The sequence below is a fragment of the Rhinolophus ferrumequinum genome, chromosome 4 (genome assembly GCF_004115265.2).
Source record: "Rhinolophus ferrumequinum isolate MPI-CBG mRhiFer1 chromosome 4, mRhiFer1_v1.p, whole genome shotgun sequence".
NCBI classification, from domain to species: Eukaryota; Metazoa; Chordata; class Mammalia; order Chiroptera; family Rhinolophidae; genus Rhinolophus; species Rhinolophus ferrumequinum.
The window spans coordinates 5,500,360-5,527,913 of NC_046287.1; the positions used below are offsets into that span (position 1 = coordinate 5,500,360).

The 27,554-nt window shown below is 41.9% G+C and overlaps 1 protein-coding gene across 1 annotated transcript in view; it reads right to left on the reverse strand.

Annotated features, from left to right (window-relative positions):
• Window positions 1-5,004: 5,004 nt before the first annotated feature.
• The window catches only part of COG3 (component of oligomeric golgi complex 3), a 53,913-nt gene continuing 31,363 nt past the window's right edge, over window positions 5,005-27,554 (reverse strand). The window contains exons 17-23 of the mRNA XM_033104445.1: window positions 24,640-24,760; window positions 21,898-21,986; window positions 21,661-21,795; window positions 16,677-16,752; window positions 12,194-12,321; window positions 11,279-11,377; window positions 5,005-6,855 (exon numbers count right to left, since the gene is read on the reverse strand). Coding sequence (XP_032960336.1) covers window positions 6,826-6,855; window positions 11,279-11,377; window positions 12,194-12,321; window positions 16,677-16,752; window positions 21,661-21,795; window positions 21,898-21,986; window positions 24,640-24,760 — 678 coding nt within the window. The 3' untranslated portion in view covers window positions 5,005-6,825. The remainder of the gene's footprint in view (window positions 6,856-11,278; window positions 11,378-12,193; window positions 12,322-16,676; window positions 16,753-21,660; window positions 21,796-21,897; window positions 21,987-24,639; window positions 24,761-27,554) is intronic.

The window sequence follows — 27,554 nt, forward strand, 5'->3', positions numbered from 1 at the left end:
ACTCTTTGCAGATGACATGACACTATATATAGCAAACCCTAAAGATTCCACCAAAAAGCTATTAAAAACAATCAACAAATACAGTAAAGTTGCCAGCTACAAAATCAACGTACAAAAATCCATTGCATTCCTATATACTAACAATGAAATCACAGAAACAGAAATTTTAAAAAAATTTCTTTTCCAATTGCAACAAAAAGAATAAAATACCTGGGAATAAACTTAACTAAGGATGTGAAAGACCTATATCCTGAAAACTATAAGACATTTTTAAAAGAAACTGAAGAAGACACAAAAAAATGGAAAGACATTGCGTGCTCATGGATTGGAAGAATCAACATAGTTAAAATGGCCATATTACCCAGAGCAATATACAGATTTAATGCAACCCCCATCAAAATCCCAATGGCATTTTTTAAAGAAATAGAACAAAAAAATCATCAGATTTGTTTGGAACCACAAAAGACCCCGAATAGCCAAAGCAATCCTAAGATAAAAGAAAAAGGCTGGAGGTATCACACTCCCTGACTTTAGCTTGTACTACAGGGCAACAATAATCAAAACAGCATGGTATTGGCAGAAAAACAGACACACAGACCAACGGAATAGAACTGAGAACCCAGAAATAAACCCACATAAATATGGACAGATAATTTTTGACAAAGAAGCAAAAAACATACAATGGAGAAAAGACAGCCTGTTTGATACATGGTGTTGGGAGAATTGGATAGCCACGTGCAAAAGAATGAAACTGGACTGCTATCTGTCACCATGTACCAAAATTAATTCAAAATGGATCAAAGACCTGGACATAAGACCTGACACAATAAACTGCATAGAAGAAAACATAGGTACTAAACTTAATGGACCTTGGGTTCAAAGAGCATTTTATGAATTTGACTCCAAAGGCAAGGGAAGTAAAGGCTAAAATAAATGAATGGGACTATATCAAACTTAAAAGCTTCTGCACAGCAAAAGAAACCATCGACAAAGAGGCAACCAACTGAATGGAAGATTTTTACAAACATTGCCGATAAGGGGCTAATATCCAAAATATACAAGGAACTCATACAACTCAACAACAACCAAAAAACAACCCAGTTGGAAAATGGACAGAGGACCTGAACAGACATTTCTCCAACGAGGACATACAAATGGCAAACATACATATGAAAAAATGTTCAACATCACTAATCATCAGAGAAATGCAAATAAAAACCACCATAAGATATCACCTCACCCCAGTCAGAATGGCTATCATCAACAACACAAATAGTAACAAGTGGTGGAGAGGCTGTGGAGAAAAGTAACCCTCATACACTGTTGGTGGGAATGCAGACTGGTGCAGCCGTTATGGAAGGCAGTGTGGAGGTTCCTCAAAAAATTACGAATAGCATTACCATATGACCCAGCAATTCCTCTCCTGGGTATCTACCCAAAAAATCTGAAGACATTTATCCATAAAGATATGTGTGCTCCAGTGTTCATTGCAGCTTTGTTTACAGTGGCCAAGACATGGAAACAACCAAAATGTCCTTCGATAGATGAACGGATAAAGAAGTTGTGGTATATATACACAATGGAATACTATTCGGCGGTAAGAAAAGATGAAATAGGAACATTTGTGACAACATGGATGGATCTCGACATTATAATGCTAAGTGAAATAAGTCAGACAGAAAAAGCAGAGAACCATATGATTTCACTGATATGTGGTGTATATAAACCAAAAACAACAAAAGAACAAGATAAATGAAGGAACAAAAACTCATAGACACAGACAATAGTTTAGTGGTTACCAGAGGGTAAGGGGGTGGGGGGTGGGAGATGAGGGTAAAGGGGGATCAAATATATGGTGATGGAAGGAGAACTGACTCCGGGTGGTGAACACACAATGGGATTTATAGATGATGTGATACAGAATTGTACACCTGAAATCTATGTAACTTTACTAACCATTGTCACCCCAATAAACTTTAATTAAAAAAAAAAATACTGAGAGAGAGAGAGCTCTGAGCAAAACCAGAACAGCCCAATGCAAGGTACAGCACTAGCCTGCGCTCTCCCTCCTCTCTTTAGAGAGTACCCAAGAAGGGATCTAAGAACCTACAAGTGCTGACACACCTTGCTGGGCAGATGTAACCAGCCCCCCAGCTGGTGGGGAAGTTCACTGGGGGGCCAGGGAGCTGGAGCTGGTTCACAGGGAGTGGCCAGGAAGGTGCTGGTCCTCCAGAAGCTTCTGCTGGGACACCAGGAAAACTCACTGGACAGTGACACCAGACCTACTACACTCTGCTGACAGCCGCAATGCAGAGGGAAAACCAGACACAGCAGAAAAGAGTCCCTCCCCCATGCCCTGCAGTGTGCCTCCAGCACCCTACAAAGCCTAACGCCACAACAGCTGGCAACTGCTGGCAGCACTGACACATCGTCAGGGCCCAGCTCCAGCATCTCAGAGCAGGACAAAGGGGTGGGTCTGGAGGGGCACTGAACGGTACCCGGCACAGCTTGCGCTCCTCCTTGCTCCAGCACTGTCTTGAAGCGTGGAAAATCACACGCATGCACACACTCCATGGAGCGTGAGCTTGGCCAAGATAAAAGCAGTTGCAGTGACAGCGAGTCCAGGACTCACATGGCAGTGGAGACGGGGCCGCATCTTTCTGCTTTGAAACAAAAATGCATCTGTGATGCTTCCTGCTCTCACCCCTCTGCTCCAGCCGGGTCTGTCCTTCCAATCAGGCCCTTTCCTGCTCATGTTAGACAGTGACGTCTTCAAGGACCCTGAGACACAGAGGATGGGGAGTGAGGCCACGAGGCTGGACTGACAGCCCCGTGAGCCCCAGCAGGTGTCTTATATTCGGGACCAAAGGAGAGAGAGGGTGTTCGTAACACAGGGCTCTTGTCGTCAAGATGTTTCAATATTCCAAGCAAGGACATTGAAAAGGAGGGCCTTGACCCAGGCAGAGGGCCCGGGGGAGGGAGGAGAGAGCTGGGGGGACAGGAAGCAGACAGGACACGAGGCAACAGGATGGGGTCGGGAAAGTGCCATGACTTGAGCAATAGAATGGGTTCTTTCTTTCATTCAGCAAATACTTACTGAGCACCTACTGTGCGCACTGTTCTGAGTACTAGGTATACAGCAGTAAACAGAACAAAGCCCCGTCCCCCAAGCAGTTTCCAGTGTGGGTTTGGGGAAGATAGACAAAAAACAAATAAGCAAAACATCTCGTGTGTCGTATGAAGCCAGGTGAGGGGACAGCAGGTGCTGGGGGTAGGGGTGGGAGGTCCCTCAAGTGCACGGCAGGTTTTGCGCTGGGTGACTGCTTGCTGGGGTGGGGGGGTGCTGTCCTGTGCATTGTCAGATGCTCAGCGGTCCTAGCTGACATCTACCAACTAGAAGCCGGTAAGGGACCCCCACAGCAGTCACCGCGATCCAAAGTGTCCAAGCGCTGACAGACGCGATCCAAAGTGTCCAAGCGCTGACAGACGTCCTGGGGGGGCAGGGGTCCCCCCCTTGTTGAGAACCTCTGCTGTAGATCGTGTTGGGGTTGCTTGTTTTACGACCCAGCACAAGTCTACAAATGTTCCCCGCACTTGAAGCGAATGTGTTCTGTAATTGTTAGGGATTCTGAACTTAGTGGGGAAACTCAGGCACATCCAGACTGTAATTCATTCAATATCCAGCCTACACTTTAAAAAAAAAAAAAAAAAAAAAGTCAGTGCCATGAAAACAAGCAAACAAAAACCTTCAGAGTTGTTGTCAAAATTAAAAGGGAGAAAAAAGACTCAACAACCAAGTAAACAGTATGAACCTGGGTTAAGAAAGAGCTGACACATTTTGGGGACAACTGAGGAAACGGACATACGGACTACGTAGGAGGCAGTACTGAGTTATTTTAGGTATGATAATGGTATTACGGTTAAGTCCGAGAACGTCCTTAGTGTTTGGAGATGGATGCTGAAGAATTTCGGGGTGAAATGACATATGCAACATCCTTTCAAATCGTTCACGTGTGTATGTGTACAGACTGATAATTAAAACCCACTTGGTTAAAAATGTGCTGAAGTGCCCAATCTTGTAAGAAAAATTATTTTAGAATACACATAGAAAAGTCCAAAAGCTATATGGCAAACATTTAACAGCAGTTTACCTTTCAGGGTTCATTTATGCAAGACTTTCACATTTTATGTTAAGGTCCAAACACCATAGAAATGTCTAACAGCAAACATATTTTTATAATAAGAAACAAAGTTTTAAAACCCCTTTATGTCCCAAAAGACAAAATATATGTATTTATCAGATAACTACTTAATGGCTACCACTATTCCAAGTTTCCAGCAGCGCCTTCTTTTTATGGGGCTTGGGAAAGGGAAGACGTACATTACGGAAAGAACCGCCAGAAGAACGTTCCAGAAAGGCAGCAATCAAGTTCCTCTTTTCTGAGGAGTAAGGTTCGCTCATGCTCGTCCCCAGGTTCCTTTAACGAATGGCCCCTGGTGACAAACTAAGGCTGACTATTCTTTCTTACTTGTAAGATAATAGCAGAAAAGAATTCAAAGATATGGATTGTTAAACTAGGGGAAAACCACACATTTGTTTTCATTGCTACTTCAATAATACTAAATTTCAACACAACTATTTGTGCTGACAGCACTCAGGAAAGCAGTCTGTAAACAAAGAAAAAATTAAATTCTTTCAACTAATGAAGCAGTAAGATGCTTCCGAAACGTCTCCCCACAATAATTGTCTTGCCAGAAGAACCCCCACAGTACAGGTAAAACTGGGGCGAGCGGGGTAAGATTGGCACCAGGGTCAACATCCTGCTCATGGTAACGTTACAGGTTTGCAAGAGCTCACCACTGGGGAAACTGAGTAAAGGCACACGGCATGCCTCCATGTTTTCTTACGACTGCATATGAATCGACAAGTTAGCTCAATAAACACTTCAATTAAAAAAAACTTTAAAAAGAATCTGCATAAATAACAGACATGTGAGGACAAAGTAGGAAGCAAAAATCTTTATTTTTAAAAAAATTCACATTTATTAAAAACAGCAATTTCTAGCCAAATAATATAAAGCATTTTAAATTATTTGAAAGTATGTACACTCTTTATATAAGTCAACACTTGAAACTGTACAGATTTAAACAAATGTTTATTTCACAAACAAGGTGGATCACTGTCACGCACTCAGCCTTTGCGAGGTGTCTGTTTCAGAAATAAAAGATTCAACACAAGAACGAGTGTTGTCAAATATTTTTATCCTTAAGAACACACTCTGCTCTGTACATCAAATAAATCAGTCACAGTATGTACAATAACCATGCCCTCATTTCTTTGGAAAAGGCTTTTTAAAAATCAAATGTACATATAATACACAAAACCGGATATTTTACAGTTAATTTCATTAAATGTACTTAAATAATAAGCGGAAGTAAATACAATCTTCCTAATTCATTCATTTCATGTCAAAGAATGACTATGGACCCTCTTTACCGTCTATCTTCCCAAAATATAGAGTATTAAGCTCGATCAAGCAACACCCATCACCAATTTAAACTGAGTTGAAAAACAAGTGACCTGTTGAAAATGACAGGTGTCAGACTACGGTCGTGACCCATCTGTACGCTGGGGGTCTGCTTGAAGGGGATGAGAAATGCTGCCAGTCACGCCGAATGGGGTCTGCTGCTATATTCCAGAACCCTCATCGGTGTTCCACCTCTAGGCTAGTGTTCAAATAATTCAAAATTCCTTTGGAACCAAAAAGCAGGCTACTTTTACTGTAACGTCAGAGGCAAAACCAATCCCATCAGGAAATCGGTATTTGCAGGAAAAGTCATAGACATGTGATTTACGTGAGCATCCCTGACGTAGTGGGGTGGTTTTGGGGGCGGGGAGCATCTTCACCCAGCTCGGCTGTCGCAGGGACACAGCACAGCCCCCGAACACACAGGCCGCGAGCACGCTGGCTTCTCGGAGGACTGACCCGAGGGCGGTGGCCAGCAGGCTGGTCATCTCCCCGCGTGCGTGAGGCACACTCTTCGTGGGGTTTCCTCCCCTCCTTCACGTGCCAGCTGTACACGCCCCACTGTACTTCCCACTCAAAAACATTGACGACTGTTCCATGGCAGTTCATTAAAGACACTGCATTTATCTATTGCGAGCCGGCAGCCGCTCCCTGTTCCTGAACGTTCTGTACCTCAGCAATTCAGGGAGTCTAGGTCCTGCGACCGTCCAGGAGGTCCCTGCACACGGAAATGACCTCACCCCAAACCCACGGGCAGAGAACAGCCTGAATTCCCAGAGGCATCCAATCTGCTCCAAACTTAACTTCAAAGTGACAGGAGAAATGTTACGCTAAATCAAGGGTAGAAATAGCAGTTCCGGAAGTAAAAGAGTCACTGTGGAGTGCTCAGTGGTGAGCGTCGCAGTGTTTCACACTTTAACAAGCCTTACTTTAGACGCTTTCTATTTAGCGCTATTCCCACAAAGTTCTCTGCCCTACGTGCTGCAACCTCTTCTCATTGCACACTTTTGCTAAGAACCATCTCACTGCGTGCCCACCATAACTACCTCTTAAAAACTTACATTTCCTGCGATCATTTAAATGAGGCCGTTACCACTGCTCGTGGCTTAATCTTTGGCATTTTGATGTGTGGAGAAGGGAAACACCAATCTTTTCACGCCGCAGTCAGCACCGAGTGGCACGCCTGTGTGGTTCTGGGGACAGTCCCACATCTAATTTCTCAGCGTCCTGCAGGCCGCCTGACTCTCAGACACTCGTACCAGCCAGACTGTTTACGCACACAGCCCGACTGGCCTGCTTATTTAGAGATTGACAGCAGGAGGTTCAGCTGAAAAGCAAAGCGAAAGGCTAGTTAGTCAGTTCTGCAGTGGAATTCCGTAGAAAAGGGGTTCAGACCCTCCAAACAGAATGAGAGGGAAAGTCTACGATTTTTAAGAGACCAGTAAACATGGCTAGAAGGTATAAACTGGACCCACATTGATGGTCTGGTTTCTGAAGCTGCCACCGGGCACTAAGTTTGTGAGGCCTGCGGGGAGCTACACTCCGCCCCCCCAATCTAGGCCCTCACGCATTTAGAGTCCAATGAGGATGACAGAAAAAACTCCATACCAGCACTGACAACGGACAGAAATGCATCTAGACAATCAATTTCACCCTTTTCTACACAGAGCGTGTTTTGGGAAGACCTGTGTGTAAGTTCCATTCTTTCGGTGACTTTTAAATGCATCAGAACAGGCACAACACATGAATCTCAGCCCCACACTAACTCTGACTGAACCCAGGAAAACCAGACAACTCCGCCATGGCGAGCGCGGGAAATGGCAGCCTGCACACCGCTAATCTGTCACCCAGGCTCTGGTGAGATGGGCAGTTAAATGAAGACGGCAGTGAACCCTTCTGTAAAGTACAAACTTCTATAACGTATAAATGCACAATTTTGTTACCCGAATCATCACCCCATATCCTCTTCAAAAATCTGTACTTCAGTGACAGGAACACAAAAACACCTCTGTTTTTCCTGGCCAAAGTACAAAACCTGGATCATGAGAAAAAAAGACAACTCCAAATTGAGGGACATTCTACAAAATAACTGGCCTGCCAAGGTCAAGACAGCCCAAAAAAGGCTGTGGACCTGCTCCCGCTTAAACGAAACTAGAGATGTGGCATGTGACACAGTACTTGGACTGGGGAAACTATAAAGGACACTGTCAGGACAACTGAGGAAATCTGAATATGGACTGCAGGTTAGATAATAGCATCAGTGTTCCAGCTCCTGTTTTGATCATTGTATGTGTGGGGGGGGGAGAATTCCTTGTTCTTAGGAAATACGCTGACGCATTTCCAAGCAGTGTCTCCTAGCTTCCTCTCAAACGACTTAAGAGGGGTGGGGACGCAGACGAAAGGGAGAAATCAACAACGATAAAGCAAACGGGGCCAACTGTAAACAACAAGGTAAAAGTCCTTACTTATTACCATTCTTGCATTTTTTTGGAAGTTTGAAATTGTAACGAAATCAAGTTACAAAATATGTGCAGATGCTCCTAGACTTTGACAAGCGTACTGCAGGCTGAAAACACCATGAGTGGAAAACGCATTTGATACACCTAAGCTACCGACATCCCAGCCTCGCCTCGCCCAGCTTGAACGTGCCCCGTCGGACAGGATCACGTTGCACACTGTGGAATATCGGCTGTTGGCCTTCACGACGCATGGCCGGCTGGGAGTGGCTTGCTGCCCGACCCACACCACGAAAGAATCGTGCCGCACGGCACTGGCCCAGGAAAAGATCCTATTCAAAATTCCAAGTACAGTTTCTACTCCCACACCACTGTTAAGTTGAACCATCGTAAGCCGGGGACGGTCTGTACTATCACGTACTGGATTTTAAGAAAATGGGTCACAGCTTTTCCCGCCATTGTGGGGCCCGTGGAGGCCTGCTGGGAACGGGATTAACAAATACATCCCAAGGCTGTGGTCGAGGCCATTGTGTGGGCGGTCAGCGCGGTCTCCGGAACCAGAGAGCACACAGCATTTCTTAAAACTGCAAGTATTTACGGCCGAGATGAAACTGGGTTCTGTCTCGGCAGGAGATGGGCTTATGTGTACAAGCCCAAGATCAACACAGTGACTTCTGGTGGCAGAGCGGACACAACTAGAGTAACCTGGGGAAAGGGAACTCGTGCTCATGCAACAGCGGCGTGGTTCGAGCCCAATTGCGAAGCAGCCTCCCTGCTAGGTCACAGGACACAGAATCCGTGTAATGCTGTAGCCTTCAAGGATTTAAACTTACCGAAAAGAAAACAAAATGGATTTGTTCTCTTGAAAAAAAGAAAAAGAAAAAAAGACAATGGGTCACAAACATCAATTCCCAGGGCAACTGAGAATGGGAGAGAAAGTGAGAGGGAGCCAGAGGGTCCCTCTGGAACAATCCGTGGAATCTGAACACAACGCTCTGTTTCCCGCCCTGCAGCTCTCGGCCAAGTGACTCAACCAACTCTCAGGGCCACAGCTCTGTCATCGGTGAAACGGGGCAAGTACAGGGGACTCCAGGGAAGACGAAACAAGGGGGTACACATCAAATACTTAGCACGGGCCTTGGCAGCGGGCTGCAGTAACATCAGCTATTACTATGACCTAGAAAATGGAGCAGTTCTGAGAAGGTCAAGTCACAAAGAGGAGGATGGTCTCCACTAGTGTTTTCAAACTGGAGGCTGCAACCCACCGGTACATCAAGAGGCTCATTAGTGGAGCCTCAGTAGAAGAGGAGGGAGAAGCCAAGCGACGGAGCTGCACAGAATGTGGGCGGTAATTTACTGTCAACCTCCTAAGTGACTCGAGACACACCGACACACACTAACACACTGCAGCCTGCAGGCAGGAGTCAGTGCGGGCGCAGGACCCCTGCGCGCCCTTGGAAAGCCCCGCGCTCCACATTCCGTTCATGCAACTGACTACGACCGGAGCAAAGCAAGAGACAACTCGGAAGCACTGGAGTCTGGCTCCCCGGTATATGTCATCAGTTTGGCTCAAATAAACTCGCATAAAAATTCTCAAAAAAAAAAAAAAAAAAAATCCGGCCACTTTGTCGGGTGGCTTCTCTTGGACCTGTAACCAGTGAGCTCAGCGCAGCCTCCTCTCGTACCCTTAGCACCCCAGTCTCCGGGAGCACCCCGCTTCCTGTCTCACTCACACACGTGACGCAGGCAGAGGACGGCTTCCGTGAGCCATCTCATCCCACATGTGCCCAGCCTTCTTGCCTTTTCCACGCCTGAGCCCCACGCGCCGCACAAAGGCGCCACCCTCCAACCCTCCTGAGACTCCACGCCCCTCTCCTCTCAAGGACGTTTCTCAGGGTCAATTTTCCCCCTCTTTGCTCTTCCCCCATCTTTAAAAATAAAGAAGAAGGTTAACGGCAACAACGAGTAAAAAGTTATCTGTGGTAAGGGAGGAGAGGCTGGGGGACTGGAAGGGAAGCAGGACTTCTCCCTACTTACCTGTCCCGTACTTCTGACTTGGGAATCATGCAAGTATTTACATAATTAAAAAACAAAATCAAATAAAAATAGGGGAAAAAATCTCTAAATGCTGAAAACAAACCTAACTATGTATCAAGTTAGTAGTATAATCACAGAATTACTTCAAATGCCTTATAAAAAAGTATTTTAACTGCACAACCCTAGACCTGCAGACACATGTCTTTACAATACAACCCATGTATCAGTACAAAGGCATACATACAGCCATGACAAAGAATGGAGTTCTGATACCTGCTACAACAAGGCGCCTTGAAAACACTACGACAGGAGAAAACGCCAGTCATAAAAGGCCACGTATTACAGGGTTCCACTTGATGAAACATGTAGAACAGGCCAATCCCCAGGGACAAAAAGTAGATTAGAAGAAGGGGAAGGGGGGTCTGCTTATGGGGATGGGACTTCTTTTAGGGCAGGAAAATGCTCTGGAATTAGGTAGTGATGATAGTTGCACAACTCTGTGAACATACTAGACCTTACACGGGTGACTTTTATGGCACATGAATTACATCTCAATAAAAACATGACCCATTTCTCCTCCAGCTCACCCGTCTTTTCTCTCTCCATGTACAAAAATTCCTCAAAAGACTCAGCCACACTCACACTCTCTGCCTCCAGTCTCTCTCACCCCAGTCTCCACCCATTCCAATTAGGCTCTCAACAACCTTACCAGTCTCCCCAAAGTTCTCTAGTCCTTACCATACACCAAACTCCTAAAGTGTACAAAACTTAAAGTATCCATAACACCAGCCTACTCCTGGTATATAATAGATGCTCAGTAAAAACTTTCTGACTGAATTGAATAAATCAAGGATAGTCAACACAGACTGAGCTCTATATTGGTTTTTAAACTGAGGGAGAAAGAAAACAAACACTTCTAACATCTATTCTAATCCCTAAAATAACTTTCATTTTTTTTCATTTGAAATATGGGCCTTTTATCATGCATACTGCAAACAAAATTATTCAGCAACCTAAATCTTTCACAAACAGTTCATTTATCTTAAACACAACAACTTTCAAGACCAGAAAGGATTAAAAAGCAACTGAAAATTCTAAAACCATCACCAAAAATCTGAGGGAGCAATTCAACGTTTGAAACCTTGCTCACCAAAATACTGTACAATTTTTAAAATTAAAACTAAAAACACAGCTACTCAGAGACCTTCCTCAAGTAAGAGGTTCTGAAAGTGACAAGGGCCTGCACACTAAGGTTACCTGCTCCACAGAAGGACAAGCAATGATCTGGACATCTTCAGGGCTGAACTCTTCCTTTAACAAGACATGGAACTTCTGGAAGACTTGCTGAATATTATTCTTAGAAAGAAAAGAGGCAATCATATTAAACGAGTCACTCAAAACATATGCAGTCGTCTTAGCCATGAAGCACTAAAGATGGTAAATTGTAAGGACAGTTGCCGAAACAAGTGGCGGAAACGTATCTTTCATGGGATTACCAAAGAAACACAATTTGTACTTAACATTCCACATGCTAGCACCACCCGACTAAGACTGAGCAGGTAACATGTTCTTGAAAAATCTTCTGGAAAAACCAAACCCTAGCAAGGCCTGTGCCCCCAGAGAATAATAAGAGTCTTCAGCAGCAATTTCTTACACAAAAGATAATAAAGTTCCCAAACACATAAAATGTATTTTAAAAATCAACCAACGCCTTGGGTGAAGATGTGAGCTCAACACAGAGCTGGAAGTTACGAGAACTAAATCTGCTCTGACATTTAATCCCTTGGCGGCTGCTGCAAGCCATTTGTTTCCACCACTCACCAGTAACACGGGGCCTAATTCCTGAAACGCTGCTCTCTCAAGTGCTGGGCTATATGCAGTGCGAGGGTCTGATTTGTTATTTATTAATTTACTAATTTCTACTTTTAGATAGAAATTACCTTAGTGCCAAAGGTAACATAAAGAACTGAAGACAAAAGGAGGGTAGGGGGATAAAGATACAGACAGATGTAGGCTTTGCAAGCCTGTCAAGAATCACAGTGATTACTGGTCAACTTCACTAGAATAGTACACCAACGTTGTGAAATGTCTGCAGGAAGAGGAAAATGGCAGACAACGCAAGAACTCTTGAAGCGATTGGCCAACATTCAAATAAATTATCACGATACTCACCCTAACAGGTTTAAACAAGATGAACTCCGTATCTTTATTGGAGAGATACAATGACATACTTCTCAATGTCAGAGGCAGCTTTGATTTTATTGTCTTGTAGACACTTGCCACAAGGTCACCAACCTTTGCTGGAAAGAAATTAACCCCGTGAGTGTCACAGAGAAAAAGAGAAGAAACATTTCCATTTTCATTCAGAGGGGAATAAACGGAGAGAAAAATATCCAAGACTCTTTATTTCCCCAAAGAACTTCTTTCACTTTTCTTGTTTATTTACCAAGTTTAATTTACAAGCCCTATAAACATTAAGTATCTACTAAACACAAAATTCTAATCCCCAAGGCAATGGCAGCGAAAAGAACCCCCCCCCCCCCATGCCTCGGGATATTCAGAGGGGCCTTTGGGATCTGGAGATAAGAGCTAAGGTAAACTAAACACCAAGCTGCCTCATTTGCAGAGCTGACGCAGAGTGCGAGATGCTCTCTGCCTTGCAAAATCATTCAGAAAATATCCGCAGATATTTAATGGGAATTAAAAATTCATCTGTTACATTCTTACAGTGTATTATCAGAAAGGGAACAGAATTCCAGAAAATTGTTAACTGAAATAATTATGTAGCCTAGGTGCATTGTCTGAAAAGAAGTTAAAATGGAAGAGTAGTAATATGTATGAAGTACTTAAAAGAGGAAATTACCTAGAAAGTTACAAAGGAAAAAGACTGATTAATAATTTCAAAGATACTCAACCTCACTCATGATTAAAGAAATGTGTATTAAAACTGAAATTTTCATATTGGTAAAAATTACGGGGGCGGTCGGTTAGCTAAGTTGGTTAGAGCACGGTGCTCTTAACAGCAAACTTGTTGGTTTGATCCCCACATGGGCCACTGTGAGCTGTGCCCTCCACAACTAGATTGAAACAACTACTTGACTTGGAGGTGATGGGTCCTGGAAAAACACACTTGAAATAGGTAAAAGTTAAAAAAAAAAAATGACGAAGACTGTGAATACAGGTTGGCAGAGGTGTCGGGGAGCAGGCACCCTCATCCACTGCTGATGGGAGTATAAGCTGGTTCAGCCGCTTTGGATGGGTACCAGGCAAAGCCCAGCAAAACTGAAAATACACATACTCGTTCACTTAACATTTCTACTGCTAGAAATTTACTTTGGATATACTCACGACATACCCCAATGTATATGTACATGAATGTTTGTTAAAGAGTGTATGGAAAAACAAAACAACTAAAAATAATTTAAATACCACTAATAAAATTATGAAAGAAATTGTGCTATATTGATGTATTTTATGTATCCATTAAACAGAATGCGTGGAGCTGGACAGGCTGATACAGAAAGGGCTCCAAAATACAGAATAAGTTAAAAAAAAGCGAGGGATACAGTATCATCTTATTTGTGTACCATGTTTTAAGTCTGTATATACATAAATAATTTGGGGAAAGAAACCATTAGTCGTGGTTACCCTTGAGAGGATCAGTTTGGACGCAGAGAATAGAATTACTTTTCATTTTACATCACAATTCAAATTTTATACCATGTTAAAAACCACTTTTTAATTGAGGAGGGTTCTGTACAGCAGGGTTAAGAAAGTGCCAATTCTGTGAAGAAGAACAAATAATCCAGGAATCGCTCCTTTTTCATAAAGAGGATGACGGCTCCTTTAAGACAGTTCATTGCGCAGGCTCTGGTTCTATCACCACTAACACACTGAGACACTTGTCAGAGCCCCCATCACCAAAAGGTATGTGCGGAGCCTCGTAAATAAAGTACAGTCGTCCTCCCTTAGCTACGGTTTCACTTCCCATGGTTTCAGCTACCCTCAGTCAACCATGGTTCAAAACTATTACATGGAAATTTCCAGAAATAAATAATTCATAAGTTTTAAACTGCGTACCATCCAGAGTATTGTGATGAAATCTCGCCATCCCTCTCTGCCCCGCCTAGCACGTGATCACCCCTTTGTCCAGTGTCTCCAGGCTGTGCAGGCTCCCTGCCCATTTTTCACTTAGCGGCTGTCTATTATCAGATTGGCTGTCGGGTAATGCAGTGCTTGTGCTCAAGTCGTCCTGGTTTTAACGTAACGATGGCCCCAAAGCGCAGGAGCACGGCGCTGGCAATTCAGACTTGCCTCAGAGAAGCCGTAAAGTGCATGGATGCACAGGAAAAAGCATAGTTTGTGTAGGGCTCAGTACCACCCTCGGTTTCAGGCATCCACTGGGGGTCCTGGACAGTAACCCCTGTGGATAACTGGGGCTACTGTATCGCCCAATTCCTAAAAAGATGTATTTCCCAGAGTAGATTAACAAAATGGTATCCTAATTTATAACTCGATCTCCTATGAGTTTATCATGAAATGACCCCTGGGAACCTGATCAAGTCTGCATGAACCAGTAACCCTGGGTTTCCAGAGGCCCAAGAAAAGGCCCTCAGCTCTTTCTGATTTGGGGGTCAGAGGCCCCCAAATCTCTCTTTGACATGTATGTATGGACTTCCTGTATGACAGATCAAGAAACAGCAACTCCACAGCTGTGTGTGGCTAAATGGGGCAGAAGAAACGACGATGTAAACGGAAGTGCCCTGGCTGGATTCACCAAGACCTCCTCACTCAGAAACAACGGGGGTCAAATGACAAAACAGCAAAGCCTGTTTCAACCGGGCTTGTCAGTTTCCTTCCATCTTCTCTACTGACAATTCTAGTAATGCTGAGAGCACAATACACCCAACACTCGGGGTTCTACCAGGGCTCCACTTGAGAAAATGACAGCCCCCACTGTGAGTGAACAAGGACCTTTCCATGGGCCTGTGCATGAAGCCCCTGGGCTTGGCGGTGCTAATATGCCTCTGCCTATTTACTGTTTGCACCTAGTTTAAGAAAGATTACACCCAAGAGTTTCATTTACATAAACATTCAAAATAAAATCAGTTCCTATTTCTAAACAGGCTCTGTAAGTCGCCGAAACCTTAAGCCCAAGGCCCAGAGAATCCAAAGATGATCAGAATTCTTTCTAGAACGTACTGAGTTATGGACCAACAAGGCTGCTCCTGCCTGTGGGGGTGGGGGGTGGTCAGAAGGTGGTCACCACCAGGCCCACCATGGTTAGAATTTCCAGTGTTGTCAGTAAAAGGTTTTCTTTCTTCTGACAGAACGTACTACAGCCATCAAGTATGCTCTCTGTCCTTTAGCAGGAGGGCAAAGACTTCAATCTCACACACAATAAAAAGGTCTAAAAGAATAAAGACGGCCTAACACTCACTGTCTCCCTCACACAGTACACAAAAGGCCTAAACCATGTCACAAACTTTATTTTCAATAAAGCAAATCAATGCAAACCTATACTGACATCAACACAGTTCACATGACCAATTTTTGACATAAAATCCTGCCTTCCCTTCAAATACAACAGCTAATTCTCTACATTACAAATCTTCCTAAGAGATACATAGCTAGTCTTTCAACTTCTTAGTTCTAGTTCAACTTCAAATTAACCTGAGGCATTAAATAATAATAAATGAAATGAAAATGAAAATTTTAGAATGGCCTCAATTCTTTTTCCCAAAAGAAATGAATACCTGACAGACATAGTCAATTCGCATATGGAAAACCAATCATATTAAAAACCTACTTCCCGAGTACATGCCCTAGACAGTCAATTCTTTGTGGTCGCTAACACAGAATCACTCTCTGAGTCTCTCACTCTGAGGAAAAAGCTTCCCTACCGACTTGGACACAGCTCACCCAAGATGAAAACACTGATTCTTTCGCCTTTTTGCCTTTTTAGTTTCAAAGGGTCTCTATCATAATATGGACCAGGGGATGGCCAGAAATATCAATCTAAAAACATTATTTATTCTGGTTTAATGTCATAATATGTACCAAAAATACCCCACAAAGTTAGTCAAGGGAAATAAAACCTTTTGGTACAAAAAGAAATTTCCATTTAGGAAAGAACAAGACTGGGACGATCTCAAGCATACCTGCCAATCAGAGAATGACATGGCCTGCTGACCCTTGACTGACACCAGGAGTTTTATAATTGTTTTCAAACACTCTAAAATGTGAAACAGAGGGTGTAACTTGCATAAAATGTGGAACAAAACGATGTCCAACATTTCTTCATCTAATGCTTGAAAATACTTGCATTCTTCCCCTCACTTCTTACTATCAAATACAGCATTTTCATCAAAGCTGTAACACAATGAAAAGTAAACGCACAGACCAACAGACTCAGTGTTTCCATCTAAACCACGTTTGATTTCTAACTCTGTGTGTGTGTGTGTGTGTGTGTGTGTGTGTGTGTGTACACTTTTGGTGAATTAAGACCTGTGAGCTCCAAACTGCGTTTTGTACTAACCCAAACCACTGTAAGAGCAAGAAACTAACTCTAAGCCTTCAGAGCAAGGACTATATAAATGCAAATTAATCGATATCCTAAAACAAAAAATCCCTAACAGTAAAGTATGAATGATACCTGGCTGTGCCCACGGCTGCTGTGACAGGGTGTACTTGGGTCCTCCTTGACTGGCCATTGTTTTTAATGCTGAAACCTAGTAGAGAAAAAAAGAAAAACATTTCATTTCATTCATGACAAATTAAACTAGTACTTCTCTTGGAGGATACATACCACCATTTGAACCTATTAAAACATAATGATAATCAAATGTGCAACCCTAAAAGAAAATGCATCATTCCAAAACCTCTTTTGTGATTCCAAGGCAAAAAACCATACCAATGGTCGTGCAAAAAAAAAACAAAAAAAAAAAACGAAAACAAACAAAAAAAACAAACCATACCAATGACAGCAGGCATTCTGCCTGCAACATTTGGGGGTGTAAGGACACCAAAATGAGGACCTAGAGAAAAATCAGTCAACACCAAACAGAACTCTAAGAGGACAGTTACGTTAACATTAAATTATTGTATGTTATTAGAAAAATGGCAACAGCTGGACAAAATCTCCTTTATAGAGGATCCTTTCGGTACATCACAGGCAGACAGAATGTTATTTAAAAAAACCCAGACTTTCAAAAAGCACCAAGAGGCACAGGGGACTCAGTGCTGCACATACCCTGGGACACCCACCTCCCAATCATCTTTTTATTTCTCAGCTTCAGCACAGAGAACCAAACCAAGAAAGTACAGTGAGGTTCTCAGACAAGACATTCTTCAGGGGGCCAATTACAGTGCAGCCAAGGTGTAGCTGGGGAGGGTGAAGGGCAGAAACTGCATAGACATTTCTTACAAACAGACAGTTAGGTGCCAAAGGGCCAGGCCAGGCCATGACCGTGGCCTCACCCGAAAGCCCATTAGAAAAATGGGAGCACCAACTCTTTAGATTTCTCATAAAGAAGGACACACAAATATGGCTTAAAACAAACTCTTAAGTAATGTTTGGACTGGTCGTGGGTGTTCTAGAAAGAGCACAGCATTTTGAGTGAGGAAAGCTGAGCTCTAGACACCCCCTGCGTCTCCTGACGGAAATGGTGGCAAGTCACTGAGCTTTTAGCACTGCTCCCAAATATTTTCCAACATAAATATATAGAGATACTAATGTGTCTACGCTTACAAAATAGGAACACGGTGCTCTGAAAACTGTTCTCCCCACTCAAATGGGAATTCTGGACACTTTTCTGAATCCAACAGTTATGTTTCAATAGTAATGGCTGTCTATCACTGCACTGATAATTCCAGAATTTAACCAATTTCATAATGACATATACTTAGGCTGTACATAATTATCTGTGTATTGAAAACAAATACAAACTTGCATATTCGTCTCTATTTACTGCCTAGATAATATAGTTGGAGTTAAACCTCAAGGAGCATTTTCCTCACAGGTTTTCCCCAGTTAGCCCTCTTTTTTTAAAACCCTATAGGACGAACACAGGCCCACCTGTCTCATAATGACAGTGCTGGAGACATCTTAATTTCACGTATTTCCTATCTTGATTTCCCATTAGGTTCTAACTCCTTGAGAACAGAAATTAAATTTATAGGTCAAATTCTATTAAACATACCTCATCAAGAAAAAATGTTTTCATTTATAGTGTTGCTGAGGAAATTAATAACACTTCAGAGGAAATGCTAAGAATAAACTTGCAACACTTTAGCAAATTGCTTGAAAGAAAATGAATATTGCTAGTAGAAACCTGAGTTTTTAGCACAAAGTGGTCCCACCAGGGGAAACTTTTAGCTTAGCTATACCTTTTGGCTTAGCTATAAACTTGAAATTGTACTTCCTATAACATACTGTCATTCAGATTTTTTGCTAAAGCAAACTCAACACTTCGAATCTGCAGCTTATAGTTACAAAGCACTTTTATGTATGTGACGTTGTTTGGGTCCTCATAATAACTTAAGAAACGGGGAGGGAGGCAGCAGCTGGCTGCACTGTAGAGAGTAGAAAATTGAGGCTTGGAAAAAGTCAGTGACTTGCCTGACATTTCAGTCAGGAGGTGCAGAGGGGCCCTGGAGCTCAGCTTTCCTGACTTGAAATGGTATAGTCTTTCTAGAATACCCACGGCCAATTCAAGTTGTACTTAGGAGCTTATTTTAAGCAATATTCGGTACAATGAAATTCCAGAACAATTAAAAATATGTATCAACGGTTTTTGAGTTTGACAGACAATATCTGACCCAAATGTTTTCCTACGAACCTCTACCCCCAACACTTAGAACAGTATTCCATTCCCTAGGGCCATTCAAATACTTGGAGAAAAGGTTCTTCTCCAAGGAGCAGGAAATAAGGCAATAGAGCATGCATGTTCTTCTAGCACTTTTTACTTTTCTCAAGAAATTTCATGAATTATACCAAAAAAATCAGGATGTTTACACTAGACCATTAAGATGTAGAAATGTTTAAGTCACTCTGCAAAACTTGATGTTCTCAATCTGGGAAGTGAAGTTGTTTTCCTTACTCCAGGGCCCAGGGATGTAATGGGAATTAAGGAAAAGGAAGCATTTCAACATGAAGAGGCCAGGGAAGGAGCTACTTAAAAAAGCCAACTTAGAGGAGAAGACAGGGGTAGGGGATCGGAGATCAGAATCAAACCTTGAGTCTTTAGGCTCAAAAATGAGTCTTCTGACAACCTCAGAATGCCCTCTACTTGCTCCCCCAGTTTGCTGCATTATGCAAACCCAGATGTGTTTATAAAATCAGTCCACACTTAGAAGCAAGCTGAGGACATTTGGTTGACGAGACCTACATCCAAACTGTAAATACAGGACCGACAAGCACACAGCCAAATGAAAGGTGAAATACTGTTTCCTTTGTGTGCCTGTGGGTGCTGTTTTTCTTACAATCATTTATCCAGGTGCCAGCACTGGCTGCGCTATAAAATGCCAACTACAATAAAAGAGCCAAAGATTCTGCACTTGCAGATTTACCTTTAAAAAAAATTATTTCAAAGTTTTTAAATCTGTCTGTCTCTGCTATCCAAAACAATAGTAACAGTCACCAGGAAAAGGTGAAAATGTTTGGTCCACAGATTCTAAGAAGCCATGTCTGAAATGATCGCTATACCCGTGTGAACTCCAGTGCTTACGTGGTACGCCTACGCAGGTGTGTGCACACGCGTGTGATGTGTGTATCTTTGCCTCTGACTCACTCTATGCCCAACAGGACAGGGAAGGCACCTGAATTTGGAATAAGATAACATAAAAGGGATGCTCCGTTCTCTACTAAATATTGTGACTGGAAACTCAGCGAGGACCCAGGGTTTTAAGGACAAATGAGGCGACTGTGAATGATGTGAGCAAGGGGACCACAGACTGAGAAAGGGGGGGTTGGCTTCTCAGTGCCCCTCAGGGGAGGGCCTGCCCCGCACCAGTCAGTCCACAGCGAGGGGAGTAAAAAAAGATGCTTGGACAGCCGCTCAGAGGTCCCCACTAAGTCAGGCGCATGTCCATGGAGAACCAGGATGAAACTCACACGTGGAATATGTCTTTTCTATATAAACCTCTAATTTTAAAAACAATGTTTGCAGTGTTCTCAGTCTTGCAAAATGCCCAACTGCACGGTGGAAACAGGTTTACCAAACTTCTACTAAGGTCAGCTTAAACATATCAGCAACTGTTCATTCTCTTGATTTCAGAGAAACTGTGCTTTTCTTACAAAAACAAAAACCCTCTGATCCTAGATTTCATTATAATCAACTTGCTTCTACAGGAAGTTTCACTCTGCTGATGACGGCAAAGTATTCACCTGTAGCATTTCCCACCAGTGATAATGTGGGTGCTCTCCCCAAAACACACACTCTGATCTATAAGCTGGTTTCCACCAGGACGATCTCAGTAAAAAGTATGAAAACTTATCTGTAAATTACAAAGTATCGATACTTGTACCACTTTTTAAAATTAATACCTGGATGAAAACATTTCTACCACCACCCTCTTTTTTAATTTATGTGGTTGGAGAAAAAACACACACATGTACTCCAAATACTTGACAGAAGAGGACTAAAATCCACTAAACAATTAGTACATGCCAATGATAAACAAGAGTAGTCTGACTAGTGTAACATTTCTATTTGCTTTGTGGGTTATTTATTATTTTTTTAAAACTAGCCTGGTCTGTTTTTATCAGAGGCTTCAGGCAAGTTAGTGTCGGTGGACCCAGCAGCAGCCACCGATGAACAGTTAGCTTGGCTGGGCCCTGGCCATTTCGTACATACATCTTATCTCCCCAGTTACAACTTAGAGAAGAAAATTTAAGAGAAAGGGCTGTGATATTTTTATTCTTTTTATGATGTCTTCTAATACAAATCTGGACAAGCAGTAGAGGCTAATAATGTTAATTTCAAGAGTTTTTAAACATCTTTAGGAGAAAAATTCTTAGTAACAAAACTTAAATTTTTTTTCTTAATGATTAGGTTGAAACAGGAAAGTTAAAACAGCCATGATCTAAAGTTTTTATTGCTGACATTAGCCAGCTGATGGATTTTAGCGAGGAGACAGAGATAGATGATTATAAACTCATATACACCTGGTAATTAACAATGCAATGATGTAAAATCTTCAATTCTCAATTGTCCATGCAAAATGGAAGGGAGAAACAGCATGGAAAACAAAGAGGGAAATAATTCACCCAGTTAAGAACTAGGAAACCCTGACAGGCAGGACTGTGCCGCTGCCACAGAGGTCCTAACCCAGGAAAAGTGAGTCGCAGGCCACGTGCAGATACCCTCAAGGTGGATAAACAGAACACAGCTAACCAGAGATCTGCTATAAATAGCTTTGCAATATTAGCACTCTTTCACTTAAAAACCAAAAACTCTACAAGCAGTTTTTATCTAAAAGTCCAACATAAAAAGCTTCCATAGCAAGCTTCCATAGGCGATTTCCTAGACAGAATCATTAAGCCTTGGGCTTACTATCTCCTTCTGGCAGAGTTTTCACAAGAGAAACGCAGGGTCGAGTCCAAAGTCACTTTACAGAAAATGCAGCCAGGCCCATACCTTCGTCATGAACTCCTCCAGCTGCTCTACGAACTGCTTGGTCTGCTGCTGAATAAACTGCTCGCAGGCCGACTTCAGGTGATGGTCTACGTCTTTTTTAGAGTCGAGGTAATGTTCTCTTATCTCAGGAGTCCCCTTAAAAAGAAGATGACACGTTCCTCCTGCGTTTACATGCCTGGACACTACCAGGCGTGCAGGACGCTTCTCTCCCCACCCGTCAGACAGACTCCCTCTCACCTCCAGCAAGAACTCTATCAAGGCGTTGTTGCTATTCAGCCGAAAAAATCTTGGAACAGTCATGGGATTCAGGATTTTAAATGCTGCATCTGCGAAACAAAATCACTCATCCAGTGAACATGTGGTTTCCACAGAAAAGCTGTTACTATTTCAGTGTGTTAACGTACTCTAGCTCTGTTATCACAAAGCAGGGGGGCTCATTCTCACCAACTCCCCTCCAGGATGAGAGTGAGGTTCATGCCAACAATGGCTACAGTACCCACATCCAGTTATTTTCTAGAAGTCCGACCTGCGAAATGACTGTTCGACTTAATTATTCATTTATAGAAAATAAGAAAAATGATAAATGACTGCTATAAAGTATGTTCACTACATTTAATCAAAATCTTTAAAAAAAATGAAAAATGGTAACTGATACCTTAAAATTTCATCACTTACTTTTATGATGTTAAATAGGTTTTTTAAAAAAATATTCATATACTTACCCAGCTTCTTTTGTTAGGATCCTGGCTGGCACAGAAATTTATTCATTTGAAGCAGAGTGAATAAACTAATGTGTCAGCCAGAAAGAAAACACCAAAAGGACATATTCACCCCTTAACCTCCAGACTAACTAGAATCTATGCAAAGTATTAACTGAGGTCTCATTGATGTTCAAATGCAATAAGATATGACATTAGTCGTGAGAGGTTAGAGGCTTGAAAGACAGTAAGTATTATTAAGTGATAGTCAGAAAAGACCATTTCTTTGCTTTGCTTTGCCAGACTGGAGAAAGCAAAGCATGAAATGCTTCCAACCCTGTTTTACCACAATAGTTCTTACTGCCCTGACCCCGATCTTACTGCAAAAGAACCTCTATCAGATTCAGTGATCAGAGGAAAGCTTTAGTAAATGGCTCTCTGTTTCTGCAAAATACCTGAAAGAGGGCCTGCAATAAATAATCAAATCACCTAGGGTAGAACTGAATAAGCTTCGAGATGTTTTAGGGCAAACATACTTTAAACCAATACTTGCCAAATTATAGGTTATTGCATTTTTTCACAACTCAGTTGATCTAAACTGGAACCCAGCAGCAACAAATTACGAATTTTTAAAACATGAAAGAGATCAGCTTTGCTTTATCCCATCACTTGAATAAAGTAAGGACTACAGTGCCTGGTGTTCTTCAAGGTTAAGAGAGCTTCCTACACCTCACACTGAAAGGAAAGAAGGAAATCAACTCGAATGGCTAAGAGATGGAAGCCTCTGATGATAATAAACTTTAAAAAAATTATGCATTCCCTGAGGGCAAAAACCAGGAGATCTGGCTGCTGTTTTAAAAAAAAAAAAATCACAAAGCACATGAAGAACACACAGGCTTACAATCCAAATTCCAACAGAACCAAACGGTGTTCTCTGTAGTAGAAAAGGAGAGAGCATGAGGAAAAGAAAAGGAGTGCACTGTGTTATAACTCAGGACGAGTCCACTGGCGCTCAGGTGAGCAGCCGCTGTAACTCAGCAGGCCCAGTTACAGGCCCAGTGTTAGGGAACTAGCAACCTGCAACCTCGGAAATCCTATTTTTGGAGTTCCACTGAACCACAGAATACAGAAAATAATTTGAGTGACTACGACTTTTCTCAATTCCCCTAACACATATGAGAGAAATTCATTCATTACATAAATGAATGGCTCAAGTCTTTGGAGATTAATTCTCTTGAAAATGGTTAAGAAAAGAGAGTTGAGGTAAGTTTGTAAGTAATTAAGGGAAATGAGAGATATCTTTGGTGTTCTCTTCACTGGTTAACATCAATGCCTTAGAAAGTAACTACAGTGGTACCTCGGTTTTCGAACGTCTCCATTGACGAACATTTTGGTTTATGAACGCCATAAACCCGGAAGTCAATGTTTCGGTTTTCAAACATGTCACGCGGCTTCCGCTGTGCAAGATCCTGAGGCCTAGCTGGTGGCTATTTTCGAACGTTTCAGAACTCGTGGATTACGTTTGAAAACCGAGGTACCACTGTATTTTGACCTTTTAGAAATCATCGCTTGTTAATTCAGTCATTAGGCTGGAGGAAGAACCTTTCCCAAGACGAGCCATGTCCACTACCAACTCCAAGACCCTAGATCCATGATTACTGAACCAGCTGATTCAACCATAATAACCACTTACGCTTATATAAGCACCTTAAGCTTACGAAGTAACTTAACATACATCGTCATTCTCAACGATGTCGCCTGAGCCTGACCACCTGGGGAAGGTGATTACCCGCACTTTACCTGGACACACAAGCGAGAACACCCATCCAAGACCACACAGAGCCAGGAAATGACGGGCCAGGAACAGAACCGGACTCTTTCAGACTCCGGTTACGTATTCTTCCCCCTTTACCCAGCTGGCTCCTGAACTTTCATGAACTGAGCAACTCAACTCAATGTTTAAAATCATCCCAATGAGCTGACATTGTAAGCAGCTGTTCACAATTTTTCATTGTGCACTGGTTATGGGAACACGAGGCAGAGTCGAAGAGAGGGAACGCTGTATGACAGACTGGATGCTCGGATCAGCTCCCCTCCGAAAACATTGCAAGTCAGATGAGATTAGGATGTGGGCAGTCCCGCGTAGCATGAACAAGGAACATGCTCAGGAGGCACAGCATGCAACAAAATTGCAGATGAACATAAAATAAACCTATACTCTGTGCTGACACATTTGGACAGGTGGGACACATCCAACTGCGCAGCCCAGACAACGAAGTACCTCTAGTTCTCTTGAGGTCCAGGGAAATTTCCTTAATGGTGAATTCAGTGTGAAACGGAGCGATTTGTTCACGAAGAATCAAAAGATGCTTTATTAAGAAAAGCTGTCCATCAATCTGAGTCTAAATTGTAAGACAGAAAAATGGCCATTATCACAGATTAAATAAAAATGAGCATATAAAACACACACATTATTAATCAACATTAAGTTTATGGTGCTTGACCTAACTTTTTGACTCTTAACCTACCTTTATGGCACCAACACTTCTTAACTGTGCAATGAACTCCCCATATTATCCAGTTTAGAACTATCTGGAAAAACCTTTCCCAGATTCCCTTGCTTCAGATTCTTACTAACACTGTCACTGGCTCTACTTAGTAAATCCAAGACAGTAAATCAGAAAAATGGTTGTAAAGCAACACAGGAAGAGAAGTCAAATCTATTTAACTTGATGCAACAGAAGTGTAGCCAGACCGCAGCACAGAGCCGGCAGTAAAAGAAAAGCTCCAAATCTGAGCATGAGTCTGACTCTCCTCTCTAGTTTCCTTTCAGTAATGTGGCTTTCACTATTTGGTCAAAGTGGTTTCAAAATCCAGAATATCAGAAATACTCGTATTTAGGCAAAAGTACAAAAGGAGCCCCCAAATGGATGATGAATCGGGGTTACCATTTTGAGTCATCCTGCCAGCAACAGAGCCCTGACGCCCATCACCCTGACAGAGTCTGCATTTCCTTCTGCCCTCTCTGGACCCATCCACAAGAGTCTTGTGATTCAAGCTTAGTTCTGAAGGCTCTGACCCAATCCCCAAATAGTGAAGAACCAGAGTGCTCGTTTCAGAAGAGAGTCTGTGTATTAAAAGAGCAAAGCTGCATTTAGTCCTTCCTGCTGCTACTCCAGATAGAACTCGACCCGGAAAATATTTCTAATGAAATTATACTACATTAGGGAAAGAATAAAGGGGCTATGGAAAAATGATTCCTCTCTGGTCTCTCTCTCCCCACCTTCTAAATAAACCCACAATCAATATGTAAGTGTGACTTATATGATGGAAAATCACTTTGCACTCTGGAACACAGCATTAGATTAAGTAGGAAATGCTACATATTTTGTATATTTGCTCTATTTTTTAAAGAACTAGCAACTTCAATGGGCAAAAATAGTATAATATAGGTTTAATCTACTTTATTAAAGCTGCTGTGATCCAGCAAATAGTATCATGTTAGTTTACTGATATACTAGATAATTTACTTATTTATTTTTATATACTGCAATTTTATTTCAATCACACAAACGAGTTAGCATGTAGGAAATTTAAATGAAACAGTACAACAAAAATAGCAGAGAACCGAAAACGCTAAACAAGGAAGTACAGCTAAAGCATGAGAATTCAACATTCGTTAGTTTCACCTTCAGTTTGTTTTGTTTTGTTTTAAGGAGTGGGGATCGAACCGGCAACCTTGGTGTTATTAGCACCATGTTCTAACCAACTGAGCGAACCGGCTACCACTCATCTTCAGTTTTGATTGACACTTGATGTTTGCAAATTTTAAAACAAATTTTGAAATCAGGATGACTCTTCTGATGAGAGGTCAGCACCAACACTAACATATGTACATCCAGTTGGTTTGTAACTGACCTGTTGGCCATCTACACAGTGTATAGTACAGATTTGTCACAGGTCATATCGCAGTGTTAAGGAAAGAAGTACTTTCCTGGAATTAGAAAGGGTCCCCTAAAGGGCTTAAGACATCCAGTGTTACAAGAGCATGAAAACCATCAGAATAACGTCGTTCCAACATAGTTTTGATAAGGGAAATAATGCAGGCTTCTGTTGACCAGTTTGGTTACTGGAATCTCTAACAATGACAAAACTGTCACATGAGACAGTATTAGGTTGGTGCAAAAGTAATTGCGATTTTTGCAATCATTTTTAACCTTTTAAACCGCAATTACTTTTGCACCAACCTAATAAATGTATACAGTAATTCAACCAAGCTTCCCACATTTAACAATCTGGGATAACACAAAATGATGGAAAATATAACACGATTCAACACTGGTTCTTTCTGTCATTTGACACAGACATCATGTTAATATTAAACCAAGGCACGAAAACCTCTAGTGCATAAACTAGTTTTTTAAAAAAAGCTAACATTTTATTGTAGTCTATCTTATTTTGGATCACTTGTACCCAGAGTACTCTATCCTACTGTAGACTAACTTAACCAACAAAATAAAAAAGTTATTTCTGACCAGATTTACAGGGGACATAAACGTTCCTATCAGCAAAGTAGTCACATAACCAAAAGTACAATAATGAAGATGAAGATGTCTCCTATTTCTTTTAAAAAACAGTACTTTATAAGCTTGTTGCATCTTTAATACCTTTACTACTTTGCATGATGATTTTTGATAGAAAACAAGAACTGTATACTTGAATTATGATAGCTCATCCATCACAGATTAATCTAAAAATGAAGTTTCTACAGAAACAGGAACTATTTTAACAAGGAAAAAAAACTCCCTCATCTAAACCTCTTTGAAGTGATAATGGCTGCAAATGTGCAGTGTTTAGAAAACTAAGATATCAACAGCCCTGTCTTTATGAATCGAGATGTAAACCGAGAAAACAGATGAAAATGGATTATCTCTTCAAAAACTTCTGAAAATCAAAGGTTTCAAAACAAACATGGCACATTAACAAATATGGCACACCAAGCATAAATCAAGATGGAGAGCTTGGAGAATTTCTGATTTCCTGAATTTTCAAAAAAAAAAACCAAAACACTATCATTGCAAGATATAGGATTTCTCCCCCAGTTTAATCTTACAAATTTCAAAGGGAGTGGATTACATACACACGCATGTGCTTGCATAAATATGCCTGCACACACACAGTGGTGTGTAAGTAGAG